The sequence below is a fragment of the Ceratotherium simum genome, chromosome 28 (genome assembly GCF_057802395.1).
Source record: "Ceratotherium simum simum isolate JZ-2026a chromosome 28, ASM5780239v1, whole genome shotgun sequence".
Taxonomy (NCBI): domain Eukaryota; kingdom Metazoa; phylum Chordata; class Mammalia; order Perissodactyla; family Rhinocerotidae; genus Ceratotherium; species Ceratotherium simum.
In genome coordinates, this window is record NC_141927.1 from 28,626,908 (window position 1) to 28,642,317 (window position 15,410).

Here is a 15,410-nt window from a genome sequence, read left to right on the forward strand (position 1 = left end):
CTGTTCTGTCAATCTGTCTATCTGGATTGGTGTCTTAATTACTATAGCTTTATCTTAAGTCTTGAAATCAGATAGTGCAAGTCTTCCAATTTTGTTCTTTTCTTTCAAAGATTTTTGTCTATTCTAGGTCCTTTAGATTTCCATAAATATTTCACAATCACCTTTTCAACTAAAATACCAGCTGAGATTTTGATTGGGTTTACCTTGGAACTAGGGTTATAGAGAATTAGCTATCTTTGTAATTATCATCACTGTTTTACACTGTAGAAACTGAGGCACACTGAAGTTAAGTGCCTGCCTAAGATCACTTAGCTTGTAAGAAGTAGAACTGAGATTCAAACCTGGGCAGTCTGACAGCAGAGCTTATTATTTGTTTCCTGTGTTAATTAGAATACTGAATTAATTTCATGAGATTAAAAGCATATCTGTTTTGTTCTTAATTATTTTGTTCTCATTCCTAGTGAAAGTACCGTGCCTAGCATACTAAAGATTAAATATTTTAAAGTCTTTTCATAAAGAAAACTAAATTTCATTTTGTTTTACTTGGCCTATATCTTCATTTAGTAGAATGGAAAAGAGACTGTATACGTATTTTGCCCTAGACTTAATCTTTATTATAGACATTGTCTTAATTAGGATTCTATCTGCCCAGAGTAGAAATCAATCAAGCTAGCTTAAGCGAATATTGAATTTTATGTTAAGGATACAGGAATGTCTCACGGATCCCACTGAAAAGAAGTTAGCCATCCTTTAGGAAGAGACTGGAATTGGGTATTGAAAATACAATAGGGCTTTCTTTTTATTTATAGCTTCTATGTGTCTTCCTCATTCTTCTCCCTGAGGAGATAAGCATTCTCTGCTCTTCTAGTCACAAAATAGAAGACTGCTCTGCAGCTGCTTTTTTTACGTGTTACGGGTCTTGCCACTTGCAGAGACTGACTGGTTGTTTCTTGGTCAGATTCCCCAAATTCTAAGACAGAGACTAATTGACTTGACTTTGATACACTGTCTGTCCCTGGCCCAAGAAGGTATGGACAAAAGAGCAGAATACATAGGAGAAACATAGTGCTGTGGGTTTAATCATGGGGAGGGGGTGGGCATAGGGTAATGGGTTGTAGTTCTCTGAGAAGGAGGGCGGTATGTGGGTGGATTGCTAACATATAAAAGGTTTACTATAGGCTTGATCATTTACCTCAAGCACTAAAGTTTCAGGGCTAGGCTCTTGGAAATCAGAACCTGACATCTGATGTCACCTTAATGCTGAGTACTTCTTGACAGGCATTGCCAGTTTTTATTTTGATGTGTTGAAGTGAAATCAGAGAACTAATATATGTGGATGTATACACATATATATAACGTGCGTTTAGGTTTTGGTCAGTGGCATAATGTATTATTTAAAAATTTATCATATATTATGGTTTTAAGTTGTAACTCATTGGGTGATTGTTTTCTTTATGGTAGTATGTTTCCTTTCCTATTTTTTTGTTTGTTTGTTTTTACAGAGGCAAGTATCGGATTGTATACATAACTCCAGAATTCTGTTCAGGTAACTTGCACCTGCTCCAACAATTTCAGGCTAATATTGGTAAGTGGTATGATAGGACCTTTTAAAGTATTTATTGAATTGAGTTATCCTTTAAAGTTAAACTTATGCATGAATACTGGATTTCACTTCTGTTCAAGTTTATTTCAAAAATTATCTTCTCCAGGAAATCTCTGACTGTCCAACTTGGTAGCTCTCCTGTCTTATCTAATTCCTTCTGCCATAGAAATTAGGCTCCTGTATTATAATTACCTGTTTATATGTCTGTTTTCTTCTGCTAGACCATAAATTTTGGGGGGAAAAATACCATTCTTATTTATTTATGTTTCCCTAGTGCAGTGCCTGGCACAGAGTAGGCATTTAAATGTATTGTTGGGGCCAGCCCGGTGGTGCAAGCGGTTAAGTGCACGTGCTTTGCTGGGGCGGCCCGGGGTTTGCTAGTTCGGATCCCGGGCGCGCACCCACGCACCGCTTGGCAAGCCATTCTGTGGCAGCGTCCCATATAAAGTGGAGGAAGATGGGCATGGATGTTAGCCCAGGGCCAGTCTTCCTCAGCAAAAAAAGAGGAGGATTGGCAGATGTTAGCTCAGGGCCGATCCTCCTCACACACACAAAAAATAATAATAAATGTATTGTTGAATGAATGTTGAATCTTAGATTCTATGAAAGTATAATTTCTCTTTTTTCCTATTCTGAATCTAAATTAAATCATTGTACTAGCTCTCCACTCTTCTTGTTCCTGAGACTCACCTCTCAAACTTTAGAACAATGTAGAATCCTCCAACCTTGAAAATTCTGATTTAACACGCCTGGAGTGGGGCTTTGGCCTCTGTAGTTTTTCATAGGTGATTCTGATGTGTAGTCAGGGTTGGAAACCACAGTACCTTTGATTATTTGCCACCAATGAGTATGATTAATTAAAAAAAAATTAGATAATAAGTCAGAGCTTATTTCCTAGAAAATGTAAATATAGAATTAATCAAAAGCTGGTACCATTTTTTTTGTGCTTAGAAAATTTTTGTCTGTTTGTTTTTTCCTTCTTACTGGTTAGGCTTAGCTATCTAAGAGTTGCAATCATGGCTTCTATTGTGAATGCACATATTTCAAACATTCAGTTGAACCAACCAATCTTAGTTTTCTAATATTATGTGATCTTGTTGTACAATTATGTATTAAAATAATTCCAGATACGTAAAGTTTTCAGCATTGCAACATCTCATTTAATGGTTATTTGCATATAACTCTAGGAAAATGTTTAACAGTTTTTCTAACAAGATAATAAAAAAAAATTTCTATCTTTTAGTATGTGTTAAATACCAGCAAAAGACTGAGGGTAGAAATATAACATTTGATTAAATATATTATCAAAGAGTGCATCCATCAGCTGTTAAACTCCCTTATTGGCATTTTATATTTTTCCTTTAAAAGAAAACAAATATGTATCTCCTGTTAGGTTGTATGAAGTTCTTATGAGTGTTTCACTTAGATTAAGCCTAACTACCCTAGATTTGTAAATTTCTTAGGTTTATTGCAAAAGGTAGGGTCTTTGTCTATAGTGGTCTGGATATGTTGTGTCCATTTTAGCATTTGCTTTGTTCCTGTGATGGAGTTAATCAATAATTAGCTTATTTACTTAGATCCTTTTGGCAGGTAGTTCTAATTCTCTATTTTTGTTTTGTACTGGATTAAGTTATGAACACTGCAGTCATTACAGCAGAATACTCCTCATGTGATGGATGAAAATGTTCTTTTTGGTTGACTCTCATTGTTGAACAAGAAGGGATAAATTCTTTTTGAAATATTTTTTTTTTGGCTTTTTTTTGTGGGAAATTGTAAAATGCTTGCAAAAGTGAGCATACTCGGAATTTTATTTGTACAGTATGACATTTAGCTAATCAGATTTATGATTTTTATGATAAATGTTACATTATTTAAGTATTATGAGTTTATAACAGAAGCAGCAAACATAGTTTTATATGGAGACTCCTTAAAAACAAACACACTTGTAATTGTCTTTTAACTTTGGAAATAAGGCTTGAATGACAGTTTTGCCAAAATGACATATGCATAGGGACTAGGCAGACACTTGGACTTGCACATTTAAAGTGCAAGTTGGCAAAAGCTTGCCTAAACTGATTGTGAGGGACAAAATTCAGCTCCATTAAAGGATAGTTAGTCAAACCTGTAATTTAAAGGAAGGTTTTAAAATAAAGGAAGAGCCATCATCTTTATTTTAACCTATTTAATTTAAAATCTAGGTCTTTTAGTTTCTAAAGCCAAAATGTAGTGGTAACATTGAATTTTCCCAGCCACTGACTAGTAACTGGGGAATTTTGATGCTAATCAACACACTTTGCTCATATTTAATAGGTTTTTGTTTTTTCTTTCTTTGGTAATATCGATGAATTATAGTTGTTTATTTGCTTGTCTGTCTCCTTGTAGAATTGTAAGCTCCTCGAGGTCATGGATTGCATTTTATTAATCTTTTTATTTCTATAAAAATGTTTGGATCATAGCAGGCATTTAATAACCATAATAATAATAGTACTCTTTTTTTATTGAGCTCTCTTTTATGCTGGGCCCTATCTTAACATTTTATGTGTATGATCTAATTTAATCTTCAGAGTAACTAAAAAATGTTAGGTATGATTATTGTCCACCTTTTACTTGTGGGAAACTGAAACTTGGGAAGCTTGAGTAGCTTGCGTGAGGTAGTACGAATGGTAAGCAATGGAGCCAGGTTCCTCATCCAGGCAGTCTGACTCCAGAGCACAGGTTTCTAATCGCGCCACTAGTGGCAGAACATTATTAATACTCAGATAAGTAGTGAGGAATGATCATCTCTGTTGAAGGAAAAGATTATTTTTGTCTTAAATATTAATTTGCTAATTGAGAGCAAAAGCATTACTGTCATTACTTTGAAATATCTGACGTCGTTGTAATGGAAGGTTATACCGTAAAGCTGTTTTCTGAAATGCATTACTATACACTATTGATTCCGTTTCAACATGGGTTTGTGGTGTGGGGGTAGTGTGGAGGGATTGCTAGGGGAAGAAGGAAAAAATGATATTCCTTCTTACCTACTTTGTACATAATGAGATTTGGTTCTTCCCTTACCGTTTTACATTGGAAAATGTGGATGCCATCCCGTCTTCCAATATTGGCATTTCAGAGAAACTCTGTAATATGATCTGTGATCAATCATGGATAGTGATTCACTTAATCTCACTAGAAATGTGCTGAGTCTTTCTGTCTCTTTTGATAGCTAATCCGTGAGCTAAAATTGAAAGTATTACCAAAGAGAAATAGATCAGCTCTTTTTCTTAGGGCATTATTGTTGCAGATGGTTCATGAATGGTAGTTTTAAGGACAAAATAATAGTAAGTAATTCATTTTTCTGAGTAATAAATAATGATGAAAGCTGAAATCCAATAAATATGTTGTTTGAATAAGATACAGGTATTTCCTTCTTTTATCCTTATGCCTTTTATCCACATATCTCCCCACCTCTATTCTCAATAATGATTTTTGGTATTATCAGATGTTATTTACGCTTATATTTTTATATGAACCAAATACTTTGATTTGATTATTCATTCTCCTTTCTGTAATATTTATATATCCTAAATGAAGAAATTGATGTTGATTTAGATGAGTCTATTCTTTCTTTTTGAACTTTATTTTCCCCGTTTATATTTTTCTTTTTTATAGGTATCACTCTTATTGCTGTGGATGAAGCTCACTGTATTTCTGAGTGGGGACATGATTTTAGAGAATCATTCAGGAGTTTGGGCTCCCTAAAAAGAGTATTCCCGTTGGTAAGTTTTGCCAAGTGCGGTGTCTGGAAATGACATTCTCACCAAGGGAGAGTCCAGGATTGGGGAGTGGCGAGAAAGCAGAGGACTTCTCTATGAAAGAGCAAGTGGATGATGTCAGCAGGGGACAGATTTCTAACAAGTGCTAAGCTTGTCTTCATTCTAAGGTTGGTGTGTAATTTATCGAGGAATACTATAGAGCAGGAGCTGGCAAACCTTTTCTGAAAGAACCAGATAAATATTTTAGGCTTTATGGGCCACATATGGTCTCTGTCACATATTTTTCTTTGTTTTTTTAACAACTCTTTAAAAATGCTAAAACTGTTCTTTGCTCATGGGTCATAACAAAACAGTCTGTGGGCCAGGTTTAACTTGTAGAACATGGTTTGTAGACTGCTGCTTAGGAGCCATGGTTAGACCCCATGCCTTCTCACAGATCTCTTATCCGTATGTCATTCTACTCTAAGATGCTGTGGAAGAAAGCATGGTTACCACTTCTTATATCATATTGAAAACCTAAAAACTGGACTATTCTAAAGGGTTTTAATAAAGCTCTTAGTATTAGAATTCTACTTTCTTCCCTAATTATAAAGAAGACCAAAGTTTTATGTGAGTGTTCTACGTGAATGGCATATTTTACATGAACAGCTTCAAAACTTACAATACTGACAACCATTTTATTTTTTATTTTGAAAAATTATGGATTCACAGGCAGTTGTAAAAAAATGTACAGAGAGGGTTTATGTACCTTTCACCCAACTTCCCAGTGGTAACGTCTTGCATAACTGTGGTACAATATCAAAACTAGGAGTATGACATTGGTACAGTCTCCACGGTTTATTCTTATTTCAGTTTATTCTTAGTCTAGTTTCATAAGTACTTGTGTGTGCATGCCTGTGTGTTTGTGTTGTTCTCTACGGTTTTATCCCATATGTAGATTTGTATAACTACCATTGCAATCAGGACACACAACTATTCCATTACCACAAGGTTCCCTGGAGCTGTCCTTTTACAGCCACACCCACCATTCCCCTCACCCCTAACTAATCTCTGGCAACCACTAATCTGGTCTCCATCTCTATAATTTTGTGATTTCAAGACTGTTATATAAATGGAATCATACAGTTTGTCACCTTTTGGAGTTGGCTTTTTTTCACTCCATATAATTCCCTTGAGATCCATCTAAGTTCTCATGTATATCAAAAGTTTATTCCTTTTTACTGCTGCATAGTATTCCATTGTATGGCATTATCACAGTTTGTTTAACCTCTCCCCTGTTGAAGAACTTTTGTTTCCAGTTTTTGGCTATTTTGAACAATGCTGCTGTGACATTTGTATACAAACCAAAGGTCCTTTAATGGGTGAATGATTAAAACTGTGAACATAAGTTTTCATTTCTCTGGGATAAGTGCCCAGGAGTACAATTGCTGAGTCCTAATAAGTGCATGTTTAGTTTTTTAAGGAACTGCCAAACAGTTTTCCAGAGTGGCTATATTATTTTACATTCCCACCAGCAATATATGAGCGATCCTGTTTCTCTTCATCCTTGCCAGTATTTGGTGTTGTCACTTTTTTATTTTAGCCATTTTGATAAGTGTGGAGTGATATCATGCTGTGTTTTTAATTGGCATTTCTCTAATGGTGAACATCTTTTATGTGCTAACTGCCTCTTTTGTGAAATACCTGATCTAATTGGAATGTTTGGTTTTTTAGTATTGAGTTTAAAAAAATATATTGTAGATATGAATCCTTGGTCAGATATGTGGTTTGCAAATATTTTCTTCCAATTTGTAGCTGTTTTTTCATTCTCTTCAGTGTCTTTCACATAGCAAACATTTTTAATTTTGATGAAGTCCAATTTATCACCATTTTCTTTTGTTGTCTCTTCACCTAACCCTAGATCCTGAAGATTTTCTCCTGTGATTTTTTTTTCTAAAATTTTTATAGTTTTATGTTTTATATTTAAGTCCGTGATTCGTTTTGAGTTAAATTTTGTATAAGGTGTGAGGTTTAGATTGAAGTTCGTTTTTTTGCCTGTAGATGTCCATTTGCTTCAAACCATTTGTTGAAAAGGCTGTTCTTCCTCTATTGAATTGCTTTTGCCACTTTGTTGAAAATCATTTGGGTATATTTGTGTGAATCTATTTCTGGGTTCTCTAGTCTACTGTATTAATTTTGTGTGGATAAACAAGATTGGTTTTCCTGGTAGTAGTGAGACTATAGTGTCTTCTGAGCCCAAGATTTAACAGTTATATGAATAAACTAAGAAAAAGTGTTAGAAATTGTTTGTTGTTCTTTTGGTAGATTGTCTAGTTCAATTTCATTACATATTAGTTGGGCTTATGAATAGTAAATTGAGAGCTATCTTAAAAATAGTTTCTTTTTGTTAGCTCTTCTCATAAAGATTTGGTTGGAGCAGACATTACAGTAAAATAAAACAAACCAACAAAAAACTTCAGTGTGCCAGTTAGCAAGTATATATTAAAGGAGAATCAAACTATTATGAATTGAGCTTCAACTCTGGGACTGGCCCTGGGTCAATGCTTTTATCTTGGTTAACCCTCATAACAATCCAGCAAGATTAGTATCTTCATTACCTTCTTCTTAAAACAGTTCCTCACTTGTCGCTAGGATAGCACACTCCCCTGGTTGTCTTTCTTTCTTCCTGTCTCTTCATTCTCAGTTTCCTTTGCTTGTTTCTTCTCACCTCCTTGCCCTTTTAACATTGGCATGCCTGAAACGTTAGACTCTGGACTATTCGCTTTCCTCTCTGCACTTACCTCCTTGGTCATTTCATTCAACATAGGGTTTTAAATACCACCTATATGCTAACAACTCCCAAATTTATATGCCCACCCTGAATTGATACCAGCAGTGTGTGGGTTATCCATTTTCTCTGCCTCCTTGCTAGCATTTGGTGTTATCAATATTTTTTATTTTAACCATTTTATAGACTCTATATTTATGTACATACATACACACATTTACATAAATGTAACTGCCTACTCAAGATCTCTCTGCTTAGATGCCTAGCAAGCATCTCAAACTGAACCTTTTCTTAACTGACTTCCTGGTATTCTCTCGATCCCAGACCTGCCTTCACTTAGTCTCTCTCATCTCATTTAATAGCAACTCTGTCCTTCTGGTGCTCGGGCCAAAAATTTTGGAATTTTCTTCAACTCTTCTTTTTTTCTCACTTCACCCCACATTTAAACTGTAAGGAAATCTCATGAGGTCTTCAGAATATATACAGAATCTGATCACTTCTCTCTTGATCCCTGCCACTGCCCTGGGACGAGCCACCATCTCCCTCACCTGGGCTGTTACAATAGCCTCCTAGTTGGTCTTCCTGCTTTCACTCTGTTCCTCCTTCAGTCTATTTCAATACAGCGTCCAGAGTGATACTTTTAAAATATAAGTCAGATAGATCATGTCTTCTGCTCAAAACCATCTAGTAGCAGACCACATCACTCTAAATAAAGACAAAAGTCACTGCAATGTCTTACATGATCTAGTCTTCCATTTCCTCTTTGACCTCATCCTCAACTACTTGTCTCCTCATTCACTGGGTTCCAGCCACATGGTTCTCCTTGATATTCTTCAAACATGCCAACCATGCTCCTACGGTAGGGCTTTGTTTCCCGCTCTTTGCTCTCCCTGAATACTTTTCACCCAGGTCGTTCATGTGGTGTGATCCCTTCTCTCAGGTCTTTGCTGAAATACTACTTTTTCGTTTAGACCTCCTGGACCGCCATATTCAAAATTTCAGATTAACCCTCCTCCTGATGTTTCTCATATTCCTTTGCTATTTTTATAATAGCATTTATCACTGTTTAACTTACTGTACTATATCTCATCTATTGTCTGTGGGTCCCCTCTAGAATACTCTTTGTGGAGAGGGGTTTTTGATGGATTGGTTTATAAAATCTAGGACAGTACCTGACACATAGTGGGTGCTCCATAAAAAATTGTGTAAATGAATAAATGAATTCTGATGAGAAAGCTGAGAATCAGAGAAGTAACTTGCCCTCGCAGGTGGTGAGTGGTAGAGTTGAGCAGTGGCTACACAGTGGGACACTGTGCTAGTTTCTAAATCAAATGACTTGAAAGGAGAATAAAACAGTTTCTGCCCTAAAGTAGCTTATAGTCCAGTAGAGGAGTTTAGATTCATACCTCTAAAAGTAGAAGCAATAGTACCAAACAATAAATGGTATATGAAACAGTGCAAATAATATAGCAAGTCTAACCGTGTTACATGTAATAGAAAAAGAACATATTTGTATGGTGGGAAGTCACTAGGCTCAGTGTGCCTTGAGGACTGCTTTCTGTTAATTTAGAATGGTTTAAAGTAAGCTTTTGGAAACTAGGAAAATTGCTTTCTGTAATCCTTTCCTAGGCCTTTGATTCTAGAAGGATTGTGTTAGAGGAGTTTTAAATATTTTATGCAGTTCTTAAACACTTTTCATTGTTGAATTAGTCTTTTATTATGTCTAGCTGTGGGCCCTTGGATCATTTTCATTTCTTGGCATGAATCAGTGTAGCACAGGGTATTCGTCAAGCAATGGCTGAGAAAACCTTTTTCCCCCAGTGTTTTCATGAATCCTTGTTATTAGCTAAGGGGTGAGAAATGCCACCTGGTGGTTGTAGGACTCTCATTCTCCTCACTGTTCTCAGTGCTTTTTTTCTCCTTCCAGTTGTAATTACACTGGGACAACTGCTGTAAACCTGCAATGCTTCACACCATATTATTTCAGTAAGTTCAAAAATAGCAAAGAAATCACTGAGAAATCACATTTGGCACAAAGATTTCTGTTTGGAGAGAATCAGACAAAGTGAGTCTCAAGAAAGAACAGCCAGGCAGAAAGCTCTACATCAGTCTTAGAATTCTGTAAAATTCAAATAAGAGGATCTGTGAGATCCGTGTGACATGTTGGTTCTTTCCATCACTTCTTGCCCAGCCCTTTCACAGAGATCAGCACATAGTAGACACTCAATAACTGTTTGAAATGATGAGTGAATGAATGAAGCATGATATTGTGGAGTACAGAGTTGGAATTAGCCCCACAACCCAGGTTTAGAAACAAATGGAATAGTTATAATTCTCTGAATCTGTAGGGGCTACACCATTGAAGTATATGACTAAGTCATTCCTAAATTTATAGTCACAAGATTAGCTTATATTTTGTTGCTTATTTTAACAAAACTTGGTACTTATTACCAAAGAAACCAAGATTTACCAACTTAAAGAATAAGAGTTTCATGAGTTAAGAACTTGATATAACTAAGTGACATTATATCATCCAAACCAGTTTGCTTTTGAAAGTTAAAAGCTACAAGTGATTAATAATTCTGCTGTGATGACAGCGTAAACTGGCGGTGTCCAGCAAACCAGGAGGCATGGTCACTTTCTCTTAACCAGCCTGAGTGTTACTTTTCAGCTTCACCTTAGTTCAAAAATTTTAAATGTCATAAAGCACCACAAGCTTCTAAGAGAAAAGATTCTGTTCATTTCTGAAGTGAAAGTAAATAACTATGGTTTTTTTAAGTTTAATATATTCCGTTACTTTATTCTATTTTCTGATTGTGGAGGCAGCATTCTTAACTGTGACTTTCTAAAATGTTGGGGGCCAAAACAGTGAATTTATAGTGATTTTTCACTGTTAGCAGGTCGCTGGAATAGGGGGTTTCTAGTGGCAAAGAGGGAATTTTTAAGTTGGAAGAGAACCTAACATCGTGTAGCCCTTTCCATCTTGTATTTTGAAGAAAAAACTGAGACCAAGAGAAGTTAGCCCTTGCCAAACTCAGCAAACAAATCTGGGAGTAGTGCCCATGTCTCTGGGGTTCTTGTATAGAATGCTGTTCAGTTGTTGCGGTAACAATATCAGTAACAGCTGAACCTTTGTGAGTGCTGACTCTACCGTGCATTATGTTCAGCACATTACGGTACGTGTTTGAGTTCATTGGGTCTTCACAACGACTTTGTGAGTTTGTTGTTGTTATTGTAGCCATTCTATAGAGGAGGAAACCAAAGCTTAGAGAGTTAATTGAACAGCACAAATCTCACACCTAGTTAGTGGCAAAGGCAGGATTTCAACTCAGGTAAGTGATTCTAAGCTGGATTTTTTTCCCTACCGTGCTGCTGTTTTACCTGAGTTTTCTGTTAACATCTTCAAGAGATGTGTCACGTTTCACACTTATTTCCATAAATGTGTTGTCCTTCCTCTCATACATTATATTGCCAAGAAACAAATCAAACCATATTGTTTTTTGCTGAGGAAGATTCACCCTGAGCTAACATCTGTTGCCAATCTTCCTGTTGCCGGTCTTCCTCTATTTTGTGTGTGAGCCACTACCACAGCATGGCCACTGACAGATGAGTGGTCTAGGTCTGTACCCGGGAACCAAACCCAGGCCACCGAAGCATGCCAGACTTAACCACTAGGCCACCGGGGCTGGTCCTAGACCCTCTTTTTTTATAGTCTCCATTCTAAAAACGTCTGTCTTTATCTGCATATGTAGTTAAACAAGTATTTTATTAGTGTATTTATAAATTGTTTCATCAATTTAGATGAAAATGCTTTGTTGTTGTGAGGGTGAATATGTGCATGTCCTAAGAACTTCTGATGTTTAAATTTCTCTTATTCTCAGCCTTATATTTGATATATAGATATTTTCTTTTTAATTGATATAGAGATATATGGCAGATATATATATACATATTAAGGCTTGATTAGAGAAATCAACTTCATTATAAGTTGGCCTATTCATCTATAAGTTGTTAGGCAGGCACTCTATAAATTCAGAGAACAGTCTGATTGTAAGCCAGAAATCAATGAAATTAATTTGGGGGTTACATTTTTGAATAATTTCACGACATTTAAGGATAGAGAATGCAAAAATGCCAATTACGTGGTCACATTGGTTTTGATATAATTTTTTCAGTTTAAAAATACTCCCAAACTTAGTTGATTTTTTTTACACGAGCTTTGAGATAATTTTTAATTCAGTAAAGCTATATTGATTATAAAAGTAGTTTATAGTTTTTAATAAATTATCTTGTTTTTCAAGTTCTATAATTGCTTTTTTACAAATTGCATATAAATTTTCACCTACATACAAGATAATTGCTTAAACTGATTTGTGAGGTAGACGCATTGTATCTGAAGAGCCATTTTATGAGGAAATAGTTTACTGTATTTGTAATGGGCCAAAAACAATATTTTAAGAAAGTTGTATTCTGGGTATAGAACAGCTAATGATTTAGGAAAACTTCAAGACTTAGTCCATTTTTTTCTGATTATGAAATAATTGCATGGTTGATTATAACTCCCTTTGATAGTAGGGACAAAAATATTAAATCTAGTTTCACAGGAAGTATGTTGTTTTCCTAACTTTGGAATTTCTGCAAGATTACATATTCATGTTTTTCCTGATACCTGCTATGCCTCCTGCTTTGGCTGCTAATCTAGTCAAGAAGTCTTTGCTAGACTGAAAATAGAACATGATGACTTGGTTGCTCAAGGAATCAGTTAATAATTGATGTTTCATTTTATGCATTTTTCTTGTGTATAGTGTGCCATGATTAACTTAGTAAAACTGGAGAGAGTTTATCCAGGTCGTTGAGAGCTTTGCTTCTAGAGCTGAGGAGCCATAAACCAGTATATTTAATGTAGGAGATGAAAAAAGACTCATTGCTTTGTATAGTTAGATTTTCATTGAATAAAATGAAATTTGTGAATTATAGATTAATCAAAAATAGAGCACAACATAACCCCCATTTATATCAGCATTATTATAAATGTAATAAATGTTGAAAAATAATAAATGGAGAAGTAGATAGCTAATAAGTAGGCTTAATTTAATAAGACAAGGTAGATTGCATTTAGAAATCATGGATTTAGTGTTTTATTTAAATGAGTTCTGATGTAAATAAAGTACATGTATTCACAAGGCTGAGAAACAAGGAAGTAGGAAGTTTTTTTTTCTTCTTTAGAAAAGAATATTCTTAAAGTTGCATTTTTAACCCTGTTCTTCCTGTGGTTGTCTTCCACTCTCTTTGTAAGAAGGCAGTAGAAATGTTGGGAATTAATGAGTTCTCATCTTTTTTAAAAATCCATTTTACTTCATTCAGGTTCCAATCATCGCACTCACTGCTACTGCAAGTTCTTCAATCCGGGAAGACATCATACGTTGCTTGAAACTGAAGAATCCTCAGATTACCTGCACTGGTTTTGATCGACCAAACTTGTATTTAGAGGTTGGACAAAAAACAGGAAACATCCTTCAGGATCTGAAGCAATTTCTTGTTCAGAAGACAAGGTGAGGATTTCATGGTTGATAAATTTGGGTAACTATTTCCTTCTCTTTTAAAAATTTATTTTATTTTTTTTCTTTTTCTTTCTAATGCGTATTTAACATTTTAAATTCTACTTAGCTTTGGTTTAAGTCAAGTGTAATGTTATATAATCAAGACAGTGACTGAGGAAAAATGTCAATTTTTGAAGGCAGAAACCAATTCTTCTAATATTTTTGTACTCCGTAATGTTGCTTAAACATGGCATACATTCTTAATAATTGACAGGTAAACGACAACAACAACAGAGTCTTTTATCTGAAGTCTACGTAGTTCACTAATTATATAACTAACTTGAGTATTCAGGAATTTTAGAAGTCATCTTAGTAATAAACTCTCTCTGAACCCGTATTGTGTGCCAAGGACTATCCTAGGCGCTTTATGTAAGTGATCTAGTTTAATCCTTATAACTGTTCGGGAAGCTACGTATTTTCATTTTACTGATGAAGAAACTAGTCACTAATACTTCTTCCTTTGTTTCAAGGCATTTTATATTATGCTAAGAAGCTTCCCATAGCCTTATTCCCTGCTCTGTCTGCTCAGTGAAAAGATAATTTTTGTGTTGTGAAATGTGTTTCTAAGTCAGAATACATAGGAATAATGTTTGTCCTACCAATACAAACACAAAACAAATCTAGACAAATAGAGTTTAAAGAACATCATTAGTGTTTTTCTTTTCAGAAAGGGATAAAAAGAAGAGATCGATTCTAAATTAAGGAAACCCTAGGGTAACTCTTGCGGACCTTTAGGATGAATTTAAATGTAGGATTTGCTATTGGCTTGATTGTCCTGTATTCAGAATAAAATAAGAATGTAATGAATATATTCTGAGTGTTCTGGCTGCTCTAGTGATCTCTCCAAAGTGAGTCTTTGTTGTACTTTACTTCCCTTCCATCCTAAAGGGAAAAAACGTTCTCTTGAAGAAGGCTGTTTATTCTAGGCTAGAATCCCCACAGTCAGATTATCTGCTCTCCTAATCTTTGGTCCTTTTCAGTCCATATTCTCAGTCTCTGTGGCACTTTCCTCTAGTGCCCTCTCCTTTTTGAAACTGTGTTTACCATTTTTTGTGACCTTGTGGCATCCTATCTTTCTGATAGTATCGTCCTCTTATGATTTTATGTAAATGTTTTCTTCTCACTATCTTTCATGTTAATTCTGCTGATTAAGCTCTTTATTACCTTTAAGGCCAGACTATTATAATCTCTCCTAACACACCTCCCTCCTCCTCAGTGCTCCTTGTTGCATTCTGTACACAATTTTCAGATTTGTCATCTGAAAGCACATCCCCAGGTCTTGGAGTTCCTTTCCAGTGGCTCCCTCTTTCCTGTGGACTAAAGGCCAGACTCCTTAGCCTAACGACCAAGACCATCCCAGATTTTGATATTCAATGTGACAATGATTTTTCCAAAAGCAAACCAAAAAAGATTTTGTACTAATTTTCAATCCTCCAAGAAGAGTTTTGGGAGCAGGGAACCACTGAGAGTCAGAATGCTTTCTATAGATCTTAGGCAAATAGAAGTTTTCTTCTTAATGAGCAAGAAGATGGAGAGTAATTAAGACTTTGGAGTATTGCCTTTGTTTCCATTTTCTTCCCTTCATTTAAGTCTGCCATTTGTTTATCAATATTCACATTTTTTCTATTCATTGATCTAACAGGTTTCTTAAACTCTGACCTTGTTTTCTATATTCATGATACATT

At 35.4% G+C, this 15,410-nt stretch overlaps 1 protein-coding gene across 6 annotated transcripts in view; it reads left to right on the forward strand.

Annotated features, from left to right (window-relative positions):
* The window catches only part of WRN (WRN RecQ like helicase), a 123,050-nt gene that overhangs the window by 51,038 nt on the left and 56,602 nt on the right, over positions 1-15,410 (forward strand). For all 6 annotated transcript variants that reach the window (XR_015548834.1, XM_087418488.1, XM_087418490.1 and 3 more), the window contains 3 exons: positions 1,503-1,585; positions 5,255-5,361; positions 13,490-13,677. Coding sequence is in view for 5 of the 6 variants with exons in the window: in XM_087418488.1 (XP_087274614.1) it covers positions 1,503-1,585; positions 5,255-5,361; positions 13,490-13,677 (378 nt within the window). In the remaining variant the exon portion in view is untranslated. The remainder of the gene's footprint in view (positions 1-1,502; positions 1,586-5,254; positions 5,362-13,489; positions 13,678-15,410) is intronic.